Genomic DNA, 15511 nt, shown 5'->3' with positions numbered 1-15511 from the left:
GAGGAAAAATCTTGAGAAATTTCCTCGTATTGGTCAAGTCACAGCAGAGAAACAGTTCTTCCATTTAAGTTTCTGCACAAGCGTCAGCCGACCTCATACCAGACTCCCTCAAGGAGTTCAACTCAAGTCTGCTTAAGGTAGAAGATAAAGTGATAAAAGCAGTTTATCATGTTGGTTGTAATTCCATTTTCCCTGAGAGTTCTGTCAATGACAAGGTTCTTATTACATCTCAGTATTTATTGCAACAGACTGAAGCAACCACTCCCCTCGGAAACGCAACATCCACTCACCTCGATAATCACACACACAGAAAGTGATTGGTTCAATTGAATTATAAATTGGGAATAGGAATCAGTTATGAACAGCTGCACAGGCTACTTACTGCAAAGGCTGCTGCAACATGACGGCAGATTGAGGAAGATGGAATGAATATTCCAGATTGTATGACAATCAATTTGAAGCTTTCTCATGTCTTCACACTGAATACTTTAGACTGGATGTAAAAGTCAGTTGAGTGGGGCAGCTTTAATGCTACATATTCTGCAGTGATATAATCTGCTGAAGATTACACTCCTGTTCCCAATGTCCAAGTCAAATGCTCTGGAGACCACTCCAAGGCTATGAGAGGAATCCATGAAGAGTCAATTTCATAATTCCTCGTTACGAAGAAAGAAAGAAAGATAGGAATCCAAGACTCCAAACAAGGTTACCTTCCATCATGGAATCTCTTATTATAAATGACGCAGGTTATTGTAGCTTCAAACATACAAGACTTTGACCTCACATACCTTGTCTTACCCCCTGAGGGTAATGGCTATTGGTTTAGAACTGGAGGAACCACTGCACGTAGCTGTGTGGTGATGGGATTTGCCCAGTTGCTTTTTCTGTGCCAGCATGCAACTCTGAGGATGAGTATAGGTATTTACACATTTTGGATGCCAATTTGGCCGTTACTCGTCCAACCAGTCCTGTTCGATGCCGGATGAAAATCTCTCTGCAGAGTCAGACATGGAGCTCAAAGCTGACTTGAGTGTATTTACTGACTGGGGTAATATGTCCTGGACAGTTTATCTTTTTTAATTTGTCGTGGATTATGACACAGTGTATTGTCCCTTTAACAGTCTTCAACTTCTTCGAATTGCTTGTCTTTAGTTTTATGCCAACTGCTGTTGTCGGGAGATACTTTGTGCCTTGTTGTTGGTCAGCCACGTTTCCTTTTCACATCTGCAGACGAGCAACCCTGAGAAATAGGGGCAATACCGCTGGGTGCTCACTTGGTAGCGGCTGCATAAAAAAGAAAAACAGGGAACCACTGGTAGGCATGGATGACCCACAAAAATATTTAGTGGAGAAGAAAGTAAGTAGCTATGGATTTGTTTTAACGCAGTGGACAAACTTTGGTTCACCTGGACCCCGACATTCGCGGTTCCAACATTCGTGGGGTTTTCCCGGAATGTATCCCCTTCGAATGTCGGGGTCCAGGTGTACATCACAGGTGATGAACATTGTGGTCAAGTTTCATCAAAATTGCGTGTTGTTCCTGAGAAGAAAGCAAATAACTCTTTATGGGAGGGTGGGCAACCCCTCTGTAAACTCCCCCCCCCCCCCCCGTAGACGCCATCACAGGTGACGAAGGTTGTGATCAAGTTTCATCGGAGTTGCATGTAGAGTTTCTGAGAATAAAGCAGATACCTATTTTAGGGGGGAACTCCCCGTAGACCCCCTCAGGGCCCGATGTTTTTTTAATGCCATGAACAAACTTTGGTGCATACTTGGTGACGAAGGTTGTGGTGAAGTTTCATTAAAATCGTGTGTATAGTTTCAGAGAATAAGTTGCTAGTATTTAGGGACGGCCGGACAACACGCCATCCCATAAGCTGCCTGGAACTCCGTTCCAGGTGAGCTAAAAGACAATGGACAGATGTACTCACAAGTAGTCCACTGATCCAGTTCTGTGTATTAATAACTTATTTGCTCTGCAGTTGAATGTTTTGGCAGAATTGGGAAATGGACATATAAATAAGAGTGCTTTATTACCTGGAGAAAATAGTTTTTTTTGGCCTTTTTTTGAAAACCGACCTTCTTTCACTTGTTACTGATAAATATTTCAACACACAATTTAACATGGGTCGTTTCAATACTTCAACGGATCTCTCGTCTCGACATTCCAGTCAGAAACAAAATATATAAAAAATCCAATTTCAAGGCTAAAATTGCTAAACATTTGATAAGTTCTCTGATTTTAAGCATTCATCAAATTTGGTGACCTTTTTACCTCTGGTGACCAACATATTGATCTGATTTGCATTTTATACATGACAACTTATAGAGAAGTTCAATACAAACATTTTTTGAGTGGTAATTTGTACAAAGGTATGACTTTTTTAATTTCTCCTGTGCCTAATTTCCGGACCTCAAAATGATTACGATGATGAAACTTTAAAGCTGATTTTTCATCTTCGTGCACAACATTGCCAGGGTAGTCCACCCAGCACGATTCACGGATTCAAGAATGCTTTAGCCTGGCGGAGGTACGTGCACCACCTAGTGCTCTTCTAGTTGGCTCTACCACCGAGGGTGGACACAGGTTATGTGCTCACCACTGTCTGTTGTCACCTGTTCAAAGTGTACTTCCCCAAGCCAAGATTTTTTGAAAAGAATCTTGATGCAAAGAAAGATTCCAGTAAATGGCATTCTTTTGTCACTCACGGGAACAATAATAAATAAATAAATAAATAATATACACAAAAAGCTCTACAATGCCAGATGAGGGCACAACTCGTGACCCTTTGCATGACACACGGGACAGATCCTATTTCTAATCCCACTGTGGCTGCAAGCCTGTTCACATCAGAGGAAGAGTGCTGGGAAGAGGCGTCGGCAAAATAACTTCAAGCGGGTGAAAGGAGAACACAACACAAAGAACCGTAATAATGGAAGGAGGCCGTGGATGAGTCAGTGGTGGCAGGATCAAGCCTTTGTGTTGGTGGAATGTGTGCGGGCATGCAGGTTGCCCTCTCCGCACACAGTACGGCATTCAACCTGCGGTGGTTGTTCTTCTCGTTTTCCTCACAGCACGAGTACAGTAAGCGAAGAGGATCCTCATGCCTCATGGCTTGCTGTACTTGTTTGCAGCACTTTCGTGGGTGGGGGTGGAGGGGGAGTTGTTCGGGGGAGATTGACAGTGGGGTTTGGAAGAGGGGTGGAGTGGTGGGAGAGTTGTTAGGGGGAGATTGACATTGGGGTTTGGAGGAGGGCTGGGGTGGTGGGAGAGTTGTTAGGGGGAGATTGACATTGGGGTTTGGAGGAAGGGTGGGGGTGGTGGGGGAGTTGTTAGGGGAGATTGACAGTGGGGTTTGGAGGAGGGGTGGGGGTGGTCGGAGAGTTGTTAGGTGGAGATTGACTAGGGGTTTTGGAGGAGGGGTGGGGTGGTGGGGGAGTTGTTAGGGGGAGATTGACATTGGGGTTTGGAGGAAGGGTGGGGTGGTGGGGGAGTTGTTAGGGGGAGAGTGATACGTTTGCATGTTCTACATTATGTGCAATGTGGTTAGTGCTATTTGCTGCCATTCTAACATTTATAAGATCTGCAAGAAGATGTAAAAATTATATTTTCATTAAGATTTTGTTTCATTTCATAGAATTCTCGACCTTACTACTACTGTGCTCTCCTCATGGAAACAAATATTACTTTCTGTGTGGCCGAGGTTTGGCGGGAAAATTCTGGCTCTGTGGTATTATATCGTGGAGGCGAGCCCCTTGTCACCATGAGCAGCTTCACAATGGTTCTGGTGTTGACGATTCATTGCAACTGTTAGTTCGATTATCCCTTTTGAGCACCCAATGTGATGTCATCGTGCTATTTCCATGGATGGGCTCTTTACAGGCATACAATTGCCACTCGTTAAGCCTTTCCCAAAGGCCCATCAATAGCAAACAACTCGTTCATCTTGTGGTTGACATTGTTGATTAAATGCCAGACTACTCAGTGAATGAAAGAATACACACAATGACGATGGAATAGACCATGTGATAACAATGACTTATTTTAACAGCATGACCTGAAAGCACCTGTGATGTCAGCATTGACCTAATCCGGTACGTGAACTGTGATTCTTGGCCTAAGAGGCTTTCGGGGCCAAATCTTTCTCATTCTGGAAGAGTTTGCAGAGCAAAAATGCAGGGGACATGTGAACAGACACAAACCCACTAATGGAGACAAGGTCATAATTCCAATGCTTCTGAAAAGAGGCAGAGAAATTCAGACCATTGTGTATAGTGTGGAGGGATATGTGGAGCATTCAAATAAATTCAATTCAAATCAAATGGAAGACCAAATAGGTAGAGTCCTGCATTGGAGTCATCAGAAGGAACCCAAACAAGCAAAAAGCAAAGATGAAGTTATCAGGAGGAACAGAGCTCTAATTCACATTTCAGCTGCTACTCCTCCACCCTCAAACCCACCCAGGCACAGCCAAGTGAGCCTTGTTCAAAAGAAATAATCTAAAAGATAAATAAATAAATTAATGAACCCAGATCAAAAAATATTAAATATTTCTGGCTCCCAGACCATGTGGCCGATCAAGATTAAATTTTAAACATGTATTCCCCATCACTATAAGATCATAAATGTGAAGTTGCACATTGATTGATGAAGCAGTTCCAGAGAAAGCATTATTTAATATTTCTCTTCAATCAAATATGGCTGCCAAACCATGTGACCTATCAATTATTCCGAAACAAACTTGCACACCCATGGCTTGGGGAACATTTGTGTGAAATTTCTCCTCGATTTGGCAAGCCGTTCTGGAGAAGATTTTTTTAGAGGTTTTACGGTAAATCCAATGTGGCTGCGAAACCAAGTGACCGATGGCATCATATGTGTGAGCCTTTTGTTCCTCATGGATAGACAGTCACATGTGTAATGTTTGGCCTCGATCTGTTCAGCCAATTCAGAGAAGATTTATATGGCTGCCAAATCACGTGATTGATGATGTCATCAATGTTTTTTTCTGTGGACCATTTTGTCCCGAGATGACCGTCCAAATTTTTCATACTGATCAGATGTGGCGTTCTACATATGCAATTATGACGTCATAAAGAAGGCACCTATGACGTCATCAAAAAATCACACTTATTCCGTATGAGGAGAACTTGCAGTTTGCCAAGTTTTAATTTTTTCCTTGGTGCGGTTTCAGAGATACAGAGGTCGAAAGTTTTTCTGTTTTTCCAACAGGGCTGCCATGCCATGTGACCTATGATGTCATAATTATGATTAAAACAATCTACATGAGTAGTCGCACCAATTGAGAAAATTTCATATTAATCCGACAAGTGGTTGTGAAGAAAAACATAAAAGTTCTGCGCAGACAAACAAACAAACAAACAAACAAGAAAATAGACCGTGCCGAGCACGGGACTTGCAAAGTCCACCCCCTCTCCAAAGGTTGCCATGGATACATCAAATTGTCCATTTCATTGAGATTAAAATGTCAATCTTAAGCAAAGCTCAGGTCAATTGGATGAACATTGGTTATTTTTCAGATTGAAATTGATGATATTAGAAGTTTGACCTTTTGACCTCAAAAATAGTTGCTTTCCCAATTCAATGATGGACTTTGCAAATCCTGTTCAACTTTCAAGTTAATAGGATGGAATTAATGATTTTCAGTTGAAAATTGATGATTTTAGAAGTTTGACCTCAAGTTGATCTTTGACCTTATGGTCTCAAAAATAGCTGGTTTCCCAATCCCATGTTGCAACATGCAAATCTTGTTCAAATTTCAAGTCGATCGGATGAAAAATGACGATTTTATAAATCTGAACTCAAGATGACCTTTAAACTTTGACCTCAAAATCAAGAGGCTTAGTTGAGACCACCTCTTCAACTTGGTAAAGTTTCATGACGATCGGTTTGGAATTGCGACCTATAAGCGATAAACAGACAGAATAACAAAATCGACTGATCACAACACTTGAAAAATCTTCGATTTTGCAAGTAACAGACAGACAGACAGACAGACAGACAGACAGACAAACGGATCCAAATGCAATACCCTCTCCTTCGACAAAGGTAACTAGAATGATACTCAGTGGAGCACATACCTCCACCAGGCTGCACAGTTTACGTTTTGTATCGCACAGATAGGCCCGATCTGAATCCGGACCTGAACCATAGAGGATTGGAAGAGATCAATCCGTCCATAACGTTTTGATATATCCTGCACATAAACAGACAAATAAGCGGTGGAGAAAACATCACCTCTCTCCACCTATGATTCTGGAGATAATAAATGATTAGAAAATGTTTAAGCAGAAAAGACTCAAACATTTCGGAGGAGAAAAGGCTGTGCATTACCTTCAATCGTGCACATCGTATTTACTTTATTGCATGTACCAAATACATTTTGTCTTTTCAATGAGACAAAGACATGGATACAACGTGACTGCATTGTCCTACCAAGTCTCAGTTTACTTTGATGTTGTTCATGCTTCCGAAGCAACCGGTGCTAACATCCCGAATAATCCGCCCTGTGTTCTGCCACCCATCCCTATTTGTTTTCTGCAGCTTTATTCTTCCATGTCGAGCCTGAACAGCTCTATGTCCACAAGCAGTGATCAGTATGGCAGCACTCTTTATTTGGGTAAGCTGGGTTAATGTTGCCATCATTCATTACATCTCGGCTCATCATAGACATCATCATCATTATAAAATATTGGACAATACAAACTCGAACAGAAACGACGACTTCGGAGTTCTACAAGATGACAATGACAGAATGTTTAAAAAAAAAATTTGTATCCACTGTCGAGGCTCGTATGAGAGCGAACACACAGTACGTACAACAAGGGGACCAGAAGACAAGAGGGGTGGGAGAGGGAAGGACAAAACAGTGGGGAACAGAGACATTAGGAGATCTGTGGAAGGGAGAGGAATGGGGAGGGGAACATGGGGTATACAAGATGGACAAGACAGGGACTTTCAGGAAAGAAAGCAGGGAATTTGAAGGAGGTGGGTTTGGGGTGGATTAATGGAGGTAGAAAAGATCATGGTTTTGGTTGGGGGAAGATAAGAGATGGTGGTGAACAGCTGTTTTGAAGAGCTGGAGGGAAGAGTGGGATTGAAGAGAGTGTGGGAATTGGTTCCAAAGACGGGAAAAAGAGGAATGAAAGAGTGAAGGTGAGCAGTGATTCATGATTCCGGTAGTTTTACCAGAAGGGGGTTGCTGGCAGCCATTGAGCACCCTGCAGAAATATGGGGGGGGGGGGTACATATCTCAGACAGAGCAGGGGGGGGTTGGTAGGCGAGGCCAGAGAGGAGATGGTAGAAGACAGAAAGAAAGACCACCGATGTGCCTGCAGTGAGAGAATGAGAGACCCAAAGCCTCAGCCTCAGCAGGGGAGATGCCAATGATCCTAAATGCCTTGGTTTCCTCAGCGTGAAGCCGAGAAAGGTGAGAGTCAGGAGCACCAGCCCAGGGGGAAGAGCAGTACTCCATCAGGCTGCGGACAAAAGCTTTTTACATGGTCAGGAGCCCAGGTGGGCCGAGGAAGGACTTTGCCGAGGAAGGACTCTGAGGAAGGACTTTGCATGACGGAGGATTCCCAGTCAGCGACTGGCTTTGGAGGCCAGCTTGGAAATGTGGCTTTCTCAGGAAAGATCATGGCAGATAGTGAGAACCAGAAGCTTAAACGAAAGGACTTCTTCCAGAGGACTGTTGAGAAATTAGATGAGGGTTGGGGGGGGGGGGTCCACATGGTCCTTTCGGAGAGACATAGTGAGAGTGTGAGATTTGTCATGGTTGAAAGACATGTTCCACATGTTGGACCAGCTTGTGATTTTATCCAGATCTGCAGAGAGTGAAGAGGCTGCGGCTTGCTGATCTGAGGGATGATAGATGGTATGGCAGAGGGTGGAGTCATCAGCAAAGAGATAAAGAGGATTTTCCAGAGAGTCAGAGAGATCATTGATGAAAACCAGAAAAAGAACAGGGCCCAGAACGCTACCTTGAGGAACTCCAGCCTGGACAGGAAGGGGGGGGATGAAAGAACTCCATTTAGGGCCACACGGTGACTGCGACAGGAGAGGAAGTCTGTGAGCCATGAGTGGAGATGTCCTTAGATACCATGGGAAGAGAGTTTGGTGAGCAGGGCAGGGTGCCAGACCGTGTCAAAAGCACGTGATATGTCTGGGGATGTGGCTCTGATTTCCTGTCTGGCATTGAGGACCTCCATCTATTGTTGGGAGAGCAGAAGCAGCATATCCAGGGTAGAGTGACTTGGTCCGAATCCAAATTAATGATGGGAAATCAAGCCATTGGAGAAGAGGAAGGATTTAATGTCTGAAGCGATGATGGATTCCATAACCTCGCTTATGATAGGGAAAAGGCTAATTGGTCTGTCATTGCAGGGATCTGTTTTTGCACATTTTTATGCAGAGTGGTAATGTTTGCTGATTTCCAAGCAGATGGCAGATGACCTTGAGCAAATGAGGGTGAATATAACAGAGAGAGGGTGAGCAAGAGCAGCAGAGCATGTTTTTAGGACACGTGGGGTGATGTTATCTGGACCAGTTGCAGAATCTGAATTAACCTTGTCAGGAAAAGAACAGGAAGAACAGTCAAAGGAAAAGAACAGGAAGAACAGTCAAAGGTCAAAGAAGAACAGAAAAAGGACACAGAGTCCAGGGACAGCTGGGTGTGACTGGGTAAGGCAGGTACAGACAGGGCCGGATTTACCATGTGGTGAGCCGTGGGCACAATGATTGTGGGGGGCCCCCAAATTTGGAGATTAATCAACAACTTAAATTATAACTGCTTTTTCATCAACAACTGAACTTGTATCTATAGATTTGGCAGATCCTGATCAGGAATGATTTGGCATACATGTTCACAAATTACAATTAAATCTGACAATATGACAAGATGGATGGATTGTTATTGATATGGTTGGTGACTTATCTATGAGCTGATGACTTATCTCTGAGCTCATTCTAAAATCGAATCACAAAAATGCTGTTGCTGCAAGAGTAAGAGATAGAGATGGACCAATATAAGAAAATAACAAACGACGCACTGTCATTAATCATACTACGAACTTCGACTAAAAATCTTCTAACTTCGAAAAACCCTCTGGACAAGAGAAATCCGAAATGGTGATTAATAGCCGGCTTCCAGCTTCCAAATATACGGCAGTGTCATCCACATCAATGAACATACACACGGTGCCTTAATCAGTGGACAAGCTTCCTGCGCGACTTCGCGGCAGCGAACTCGGATATGATACTGTCAACCTGCATGGAATTGAGCACATCGGATTCGGTTGAAATGATGGTCAGATTGACCAGCTGCCCCATCGTGGAGCGAAGATGGTTCTTGATAAGCTTGAGTTCCGAAAACGAGCGCTCCCTGGAGCAGTTCGACACAATCAGTGAGAGGTAAATCCGAAGCAGCACTTCCACGTTTGGGAAAGTATCGGTGAGTTTTCGCTCGATGAGAAAACTGTACATCTCGAGTTCAGTACGGCCCGAGTCTGGCTCTGACTCCTTCATCATGGCTTGAAACTGAATCATTTCTTCTGTGAGGTCAGGTGATAGATCTTCCCAATACAGCTCGACGAGCTTCGAGCATGACTCTCGAATCTGCTCCACTTCGAGTTGAACAAGAGCACGCAGGAATCCAAATCTGTCGCTCATCTCGCTGTAAGCGTTTGTACGCTTTTCCAACTGCAACAGCAGTACGTTGATCACTGCAACGTATCCACTGATGCAAAAGGACTCCTTGGTGTCTAGTTCTACTTCTGGAGTGTGTCCGTAGTCCAAGGGAGCTTTCGTCTACGCGATCCGCGAGTGAATTCCTCCGTACCTGAGCGCTCCACTCCATCAACAACGAATGTATCAAACTGATCGCGTAATGACTGCACGAAGCTCGCCAGTGACTTGAGGAGCTGCACGGCTGTGTTGAGATCGGTAGCTTGCGACTGAAGGGTTTTACTCGTACGATCAAATCTACCAAGGACAGTAGACCAGAAACCAGCACAGAACCCTATCTCGAGTGTGCACATCGTTTGGTGAAGTGTCTCAGCGGTGTTTCTCGTTTCACTATTCAGTTGTTCATGGTTTGCGATTTCATCGAGGACATCCATGATTTCGCTGTAACCGTCTAGAAGAGCTCGGGTTGCATCAGAATGAGCCGACCAGCGAGTGTCGCTGAGGTGCTTTTGTACTTGCAGACCTTTGGCTTTCAGGGCATCAAATAATCTGGCGTAGCGCGACGTGGAAGCTGTAAAAAATACATACACTTGTTCCACGAATTCAAAGAATGCTGCTGCAGGTCTACAGCATCCCACGGCCGACTGACCGACTAAGTTCAGTGAGTGCGTCACGCATGGCACAAATATTGCGAAAGGGTTCCCCTATTTGATCATTCCTTGCATCCCGTTGTATCGGCCACTCATATTAGATGCGTTATCGTAAGACTGTCCTCGGCAGTTAGCGATATCCAAACCAGCGGCTTTCAAAAAATCCAGTAATGCCGTCACTTGCTGGAGTCCAGTGTGTCCTGTGTTGCTCAGAAAGGTCATGAAACGCTCCACTGGAGCCTCGTTCTCGATGTATCGTAGAATAACTGTGAGCTGGTCGATGTGGCTTTTGTCAGGAGTAGAATCGACTGACACAGAGAAGTATTTTGCCTCTTTCACACGAGCGACGATGTTATCCAGAACAGATTTTCCGATGATGGAGACTAACTCTTCACATGTCATAGATGATAAGTAGTTGGTGTGGCCACTACCTTGGTTGGCATATTTCTGAATGTGCTGCGCCAAAAATGGATCGTATTCCGCAAGTAATTCAATTAAACCAAGGTAGTTTCCATTCGTTCATGACCCAACAATTTCATCCGATCCATGGAATGCTAGACCACGCTCAGTGAGAAACGATATCATGCTCACACTTCATTTCAGCACCTCCCTCCAATAGGACGCAATGTCACTCACCTGTTTGACAAGTTCAGTGTCCACACGACCTGCAGATGTTGCTCTGTCTGACAAGCGGATGATATTCGCACAATGTACATGCGAACGCTCATGCACCTCGATAGAACGACTGGCATGCTTCCAATCATTGAATCCTTCCCCGCCCAGGGCAGTAGCTCCTCCAAAGAGCTTGCAAGCGATGCAGTACAGTTTTCCGGTTGATGTGGAGAAGCAAAGCTAGGATCTTTTCATGGACTCTCCGTTCTGTAGTCTGCGGTAAAAAAGATTCTTGGAGCAGCAGCGTTTCCTACTTTCAACGAACTGTATGGATGAATCAAAGGGACCAGTCGAATTCTGCAGGGGCTCAAAATCTCGTGATGACCAGAAGTCGATCATCTCTGACGATGGTCGCTCAGGAGGCCAACATCCAATGTCATTGGCAAAGCCAGGTCCACGATCAGTCAGTATATCTCTCGCTTCTTCATGTGATGCATGTTCTTCATCGGTGGAACCTTCCGAGATGTTGGGCGAATCTTGACGCAGGGTTTGCGTTGCCAAATCCGCTTGTTCTGTCTCTGTTGGTGTTCCAGCCTCTGTCATGGACGAATCGCCTGTTTGTGTCGGAGTGAAAAACTCTGAGATTTTCTGGGTCTTGTCGACGACGGCCTTGTGTCTTTCATCTTTTTCCTTGGAACGTTTCCGCTTTTGAGCACCACTGTCATATTTCCGTGGAGCCCTGGATTTGTGCCTGTCGTCACCAAAGCCGCTCATTGTGGTTTCTGCAGCTGGTAGGTACTGAGTAACCGATATATTGTCGGAGTGCACGTGGGACGTGCCAGAATCATGAACAACAAGTGTTTCACACAACTGGAACAGAGAAAGTCACACCATGTTACTATGCTGTAAGCAGGGTACTGACAGCGTTCCCTGCCAGCTGCAGTTTGCGTGTACAATACTACCCCTGCCGGCCGTGTGCTGTGCTGGCCTTGCCTAGTTTTACCACGTCGACTTTCACCTTTTCACCCCTCCTCTGGCTGGACCTCTTTATTCCGTCTGTGCTTGCTGGGCTCTGGCGGGCAGTGCCGTAGTTAGTTGGTCACCCTCAACCATCCGAAGCATCGATGATCGATCCGAATGCGGGCCCCCAATGCCCGAGGCTTGCCCCGGGAATTTTTGACCACGTTGGATCCGTTCTGTGGACCGTGGAAGAAATGGCTTGAAAAAGCCAAGGCTTGAAAAGGACCCTCACAATGACGGACAATTTTGAAAAGATATCCTTACAAAGAGTTTACAATCTTCATTCACCGACAATAAAACTTTAGAAGCACATTTTCAAGGGATTTTCAAAATGTCATCGAAATTGTGGGGGGGCCCAAAATGTGGGGGGGGGCCGGGGCCATGGCCCCACCTGGCCATCCCTAAATCCGGTAGTGGGTACAGAAAGCGATGGGTTTGGCACACAAGATTTTGAAGCAAACACAGAGTTTCGGCATTCAGCCTTTTCATGTGCAGTGTCGGGAGTGCGGCCATTTGAGGTAAGGGAGGGGATGGAGGGGGAACATACACCAGAAACAGATTTAACCAGACACTACCAGGATTTGGAGGAAGGACACAGGTTTGAGAGTTCAGATTTAAGATTAGAAAGATGTTGTTTTCTGGCTCTCCTGAGGGTAGACACACACTTGTTACGTGCTTTGTGGCAGGAACTGAGATTACCCTCAGTTGGATTAGCCTTCCATGAGGTGAAGGCAAGTTGTTTCAGGACAACTACCTCGCCACAAGCTTCAGTGTACCATGGGTGGGAGGAAGGGTTGGACAACTGAAGCTGAGATGGGATAAATCTGTGTATGAGAGAGAGCAAGTTTCTATGAAAGAATTTCCAGAATGAGTTGATGTTGGAGAAAGTGGAGATGGGAGACCATTCTAGAAGTTTAATGGCTGCTTGAAGTCCCTGCCAGTCAGCCTGAGTGAAATGCCAGATTTGATAGCACTGAGGTGGTTCTCTAATAACAGCCAGAGAGATGTCTACTTTGACAAGCACATGGTCAGATGAACTGAATGTAGCGGAGGAAGAACAGCAGATATTTTCAGGGAAATTGGTCAAAATCAGATCCAGAAGAGATGGAGTACCATTGGTTGAGATCCGGGTCGGGAAGTTGCCCGATTGAGTCAGTCCCAATGAGTCACACAAGTTTTTTGCCGAAGTGCCATGACAGGTGAGAGAGGTACCCACACCTCGCCAACTGGCATGATGACAATTGAAGTCACCACATATGAGGAAGAGAGAGTTGGGATGAGAGGATAGAAGTTGCTCCATGTTTTCGGAGAGCGAGACGTAAATGGAGTCATCACTGTTTGGTGGTGATACAGCACACATATGAACATGAGGTGGGAGTGGAGGGGAAGCCGTAGCCAGAGGTATTCCTGGGGGTGTGGGGGATAGAGGGCAGTACATGGAGAGTGAGGAATAGAGTCTCTGATAAAGAGAGCAACTCCTCCACCAGGACGAGGCTCAGATCTGTCGTACTGGAGGAGGGAGTTACCAAGGAGAGACACTTGGGAGTCAGAGACGTCTTGAAGAAGAAAGTCTCTGTGAAGCAGATTATGTCTGGTTTGTCAGTGGCTGTATGGAAAGATCTGTCAGGTTTGAGCAAAGGCCCCAGATGTTTGAGGTCCACACTGTTAAGGAAGAGGTAGAGGAGGGGAGGGTGAGTGTTGGATGAGGTAGGAGGGGGGGGGTAAGGAGAGTTATTGAAAGAGTGTGGGGGATTGCAGAAGAGCTTGGGGAGAGGGCCATATGAGGAGGAGAAAATGCTTGGTGGTTATGTGTTGAGGTACAGTGGGGAGTAATAAGAGAGGGGGCAGAGGGCAGTTGAAGATTGGAGGAGGTGGAGTAGCGAGGGGGGAGAGAGAGGGAGGGGAGAATCTTTAGGTAGGGGGTGAGGGGAAAGATTGGAGGGAGAAGGGTGAGAGGGGAGAGTTGAGTGAGAAGGGTGAGGGGAGATTTGAGGGACAAGGGTGAGGGGGAAGTTTGAAGAGGGAAAGAGTGTGAAGGTTTGCGAGGGAGGGTCGAGAGGGAAGCTTTGAGAGGGAAGGGAGGCGATGAGAGCAGGCATGGCCAAGGTGCAGGAAGGCGATGAGAGAGGTGGGGAGAGAGGAAGAATGAGACTTGGTAGTGGTATAGTAAAGAAGGGAGCGGGCAGGGGGAGGTACAAGATTTGAGGGGTTGGGATGAAGGGGAGGTGTGCTGAGAGGAAAGAAGGAGCATGTTTGTGGTGATGAGTGTACTGATTGAGAGAGTGAGATATCTGTGAGGTTAAAATGGAGCCCACAGATGTTAGAACAGCACACACTTTGGGACACCAGAGGAGGAGCTGATACTGAAGCAGAAAACAGTGAAGAGGAGTCATGAGCGGAGGTTACGTAGGATTAGGTAAAGGACAGGTTGAAGAAAATCGTGGAGGTAGAGGCGAATTAGGACCGACAAATGCAGAAGGAAGCTGGTAGTTCAAGAAAGTTACAGGAAGAAGAAGAAGAAGAAGAAGAAGAAGAAGAAGAAGAAGAAGAGGAGGTGGAGAAATGATGTTGCAGGAGGTGTAACGTGAGAGGTGAAAAGAATAAAGGTTTTTTTTTTTTCAAGATTAGGTAAGATTAGGTAAAGGAAAGGTTGAAGAAAAAATCATGAAGGTGTATGGTGAATGTTTGTTGGAAAAAGTAGTAGATGGTAGATCGGAAAAAGAAGGAGGTAGTGGAGTCAGAACAGGAAGTCACGTGATGAAAAGACGTCGAAAACTCAACAACTCAACAATTAGCACAAGTTTTAACACAAGACGGAACGAGAAACACACAGTAAACACAGAGATAACAAAATGACAGTAAAAAAAACACGACAAAAACGATGATGTCACAAAGGAATGCAGGTTATGAAATGGAGGTATGAAAAGGTGACACACCTTTGCGTCCTAAGTTTTCAATTGCGTGTGACAATGAACATTGAGTTTATCAAACCATCCCCTCATAACTTGCGTTGGATGTAACTTTGCAAAGTGCTGAAAATGGAATTTTCGGTTTCTTTTCCTGGATCTTCAGATGCAGAAGATGAGAATGCCAAACCGGCGACGCTCACTGTGAGACTGCGGTTCGAGGAGTCCATGCAGCAGCTCTGGATCACGGTCGTGCAGGTAAACGCAGGTGTTTGATCTTTAAAAGCAATAGTGTTATTTTGGAGGAACCTCCACATCATCGGCACACAAAACATGTGACTGAGGCCACCAAGATTTCTACGAAGTTAACACATTCATTCTCAAATTGAGATTGTGAACATAATTGCTTTTGTGAGAAACGTACTTTCTTCTAAAAATATAAATATACGTTAAATTTCCATAATAGCAACGTGTGCAACAACTAGGACCTTTTAGAACACCAACTTATTGGACCAACAACTAGAACACCGTGGGATTTTTCACATCCATCATCCAATCCTGGCAGATGGAAGGCCAGTTTAACATCCATCCGAGGGACAGGACACACATTCATGGAT

The 15511-nt window shown here is 45.1% G+C and overlaps 1 protein-coding gene across 2 annotated transcripts in view; it reads left to right on the top strand.

Moving 5' to 3' along the window:
- Positions 1–15511, top strand: part of TC2N (tandem C2 domains, nuclear) — a 51264-nt gene that overhangs the window by 14257 nt on the left and 21496 nt on the right. For both annotated transcript variants that reach the window (XM_085896605.1, XM_085896606.1), the window contains 2 exons: positions 6566–6641; positions 15061–15152. In XM_085896605.1, coding sequence (XP_085752731.1) covers positions 6566–6641; positions 15061–15152 — 168 coding nt within the window. The remainder of the gene's footprint in view (positions 1–6565; positions 6642–15060; positions 15153–15511) is intronic.

This window comes from Eptatretus burgeri, chromosome 9, assembly GCF_056783735.1.
Source record: "Eptatretus burgeri isolate ZD-2024b chromosome 9, Ebu_testis_v1, whole genome shotgun sequence".
NCBI classification, from domain to species: domain Eukaryota; kingdom Metazoa; phylum Chordata; class Myxini; order Myxiniformes; family Myxinidae; genus Eptatretus; species Eptatretus burgeri.
This window is presented reverse-complemented; position numbering and strand designations above follow the sequence as displayed.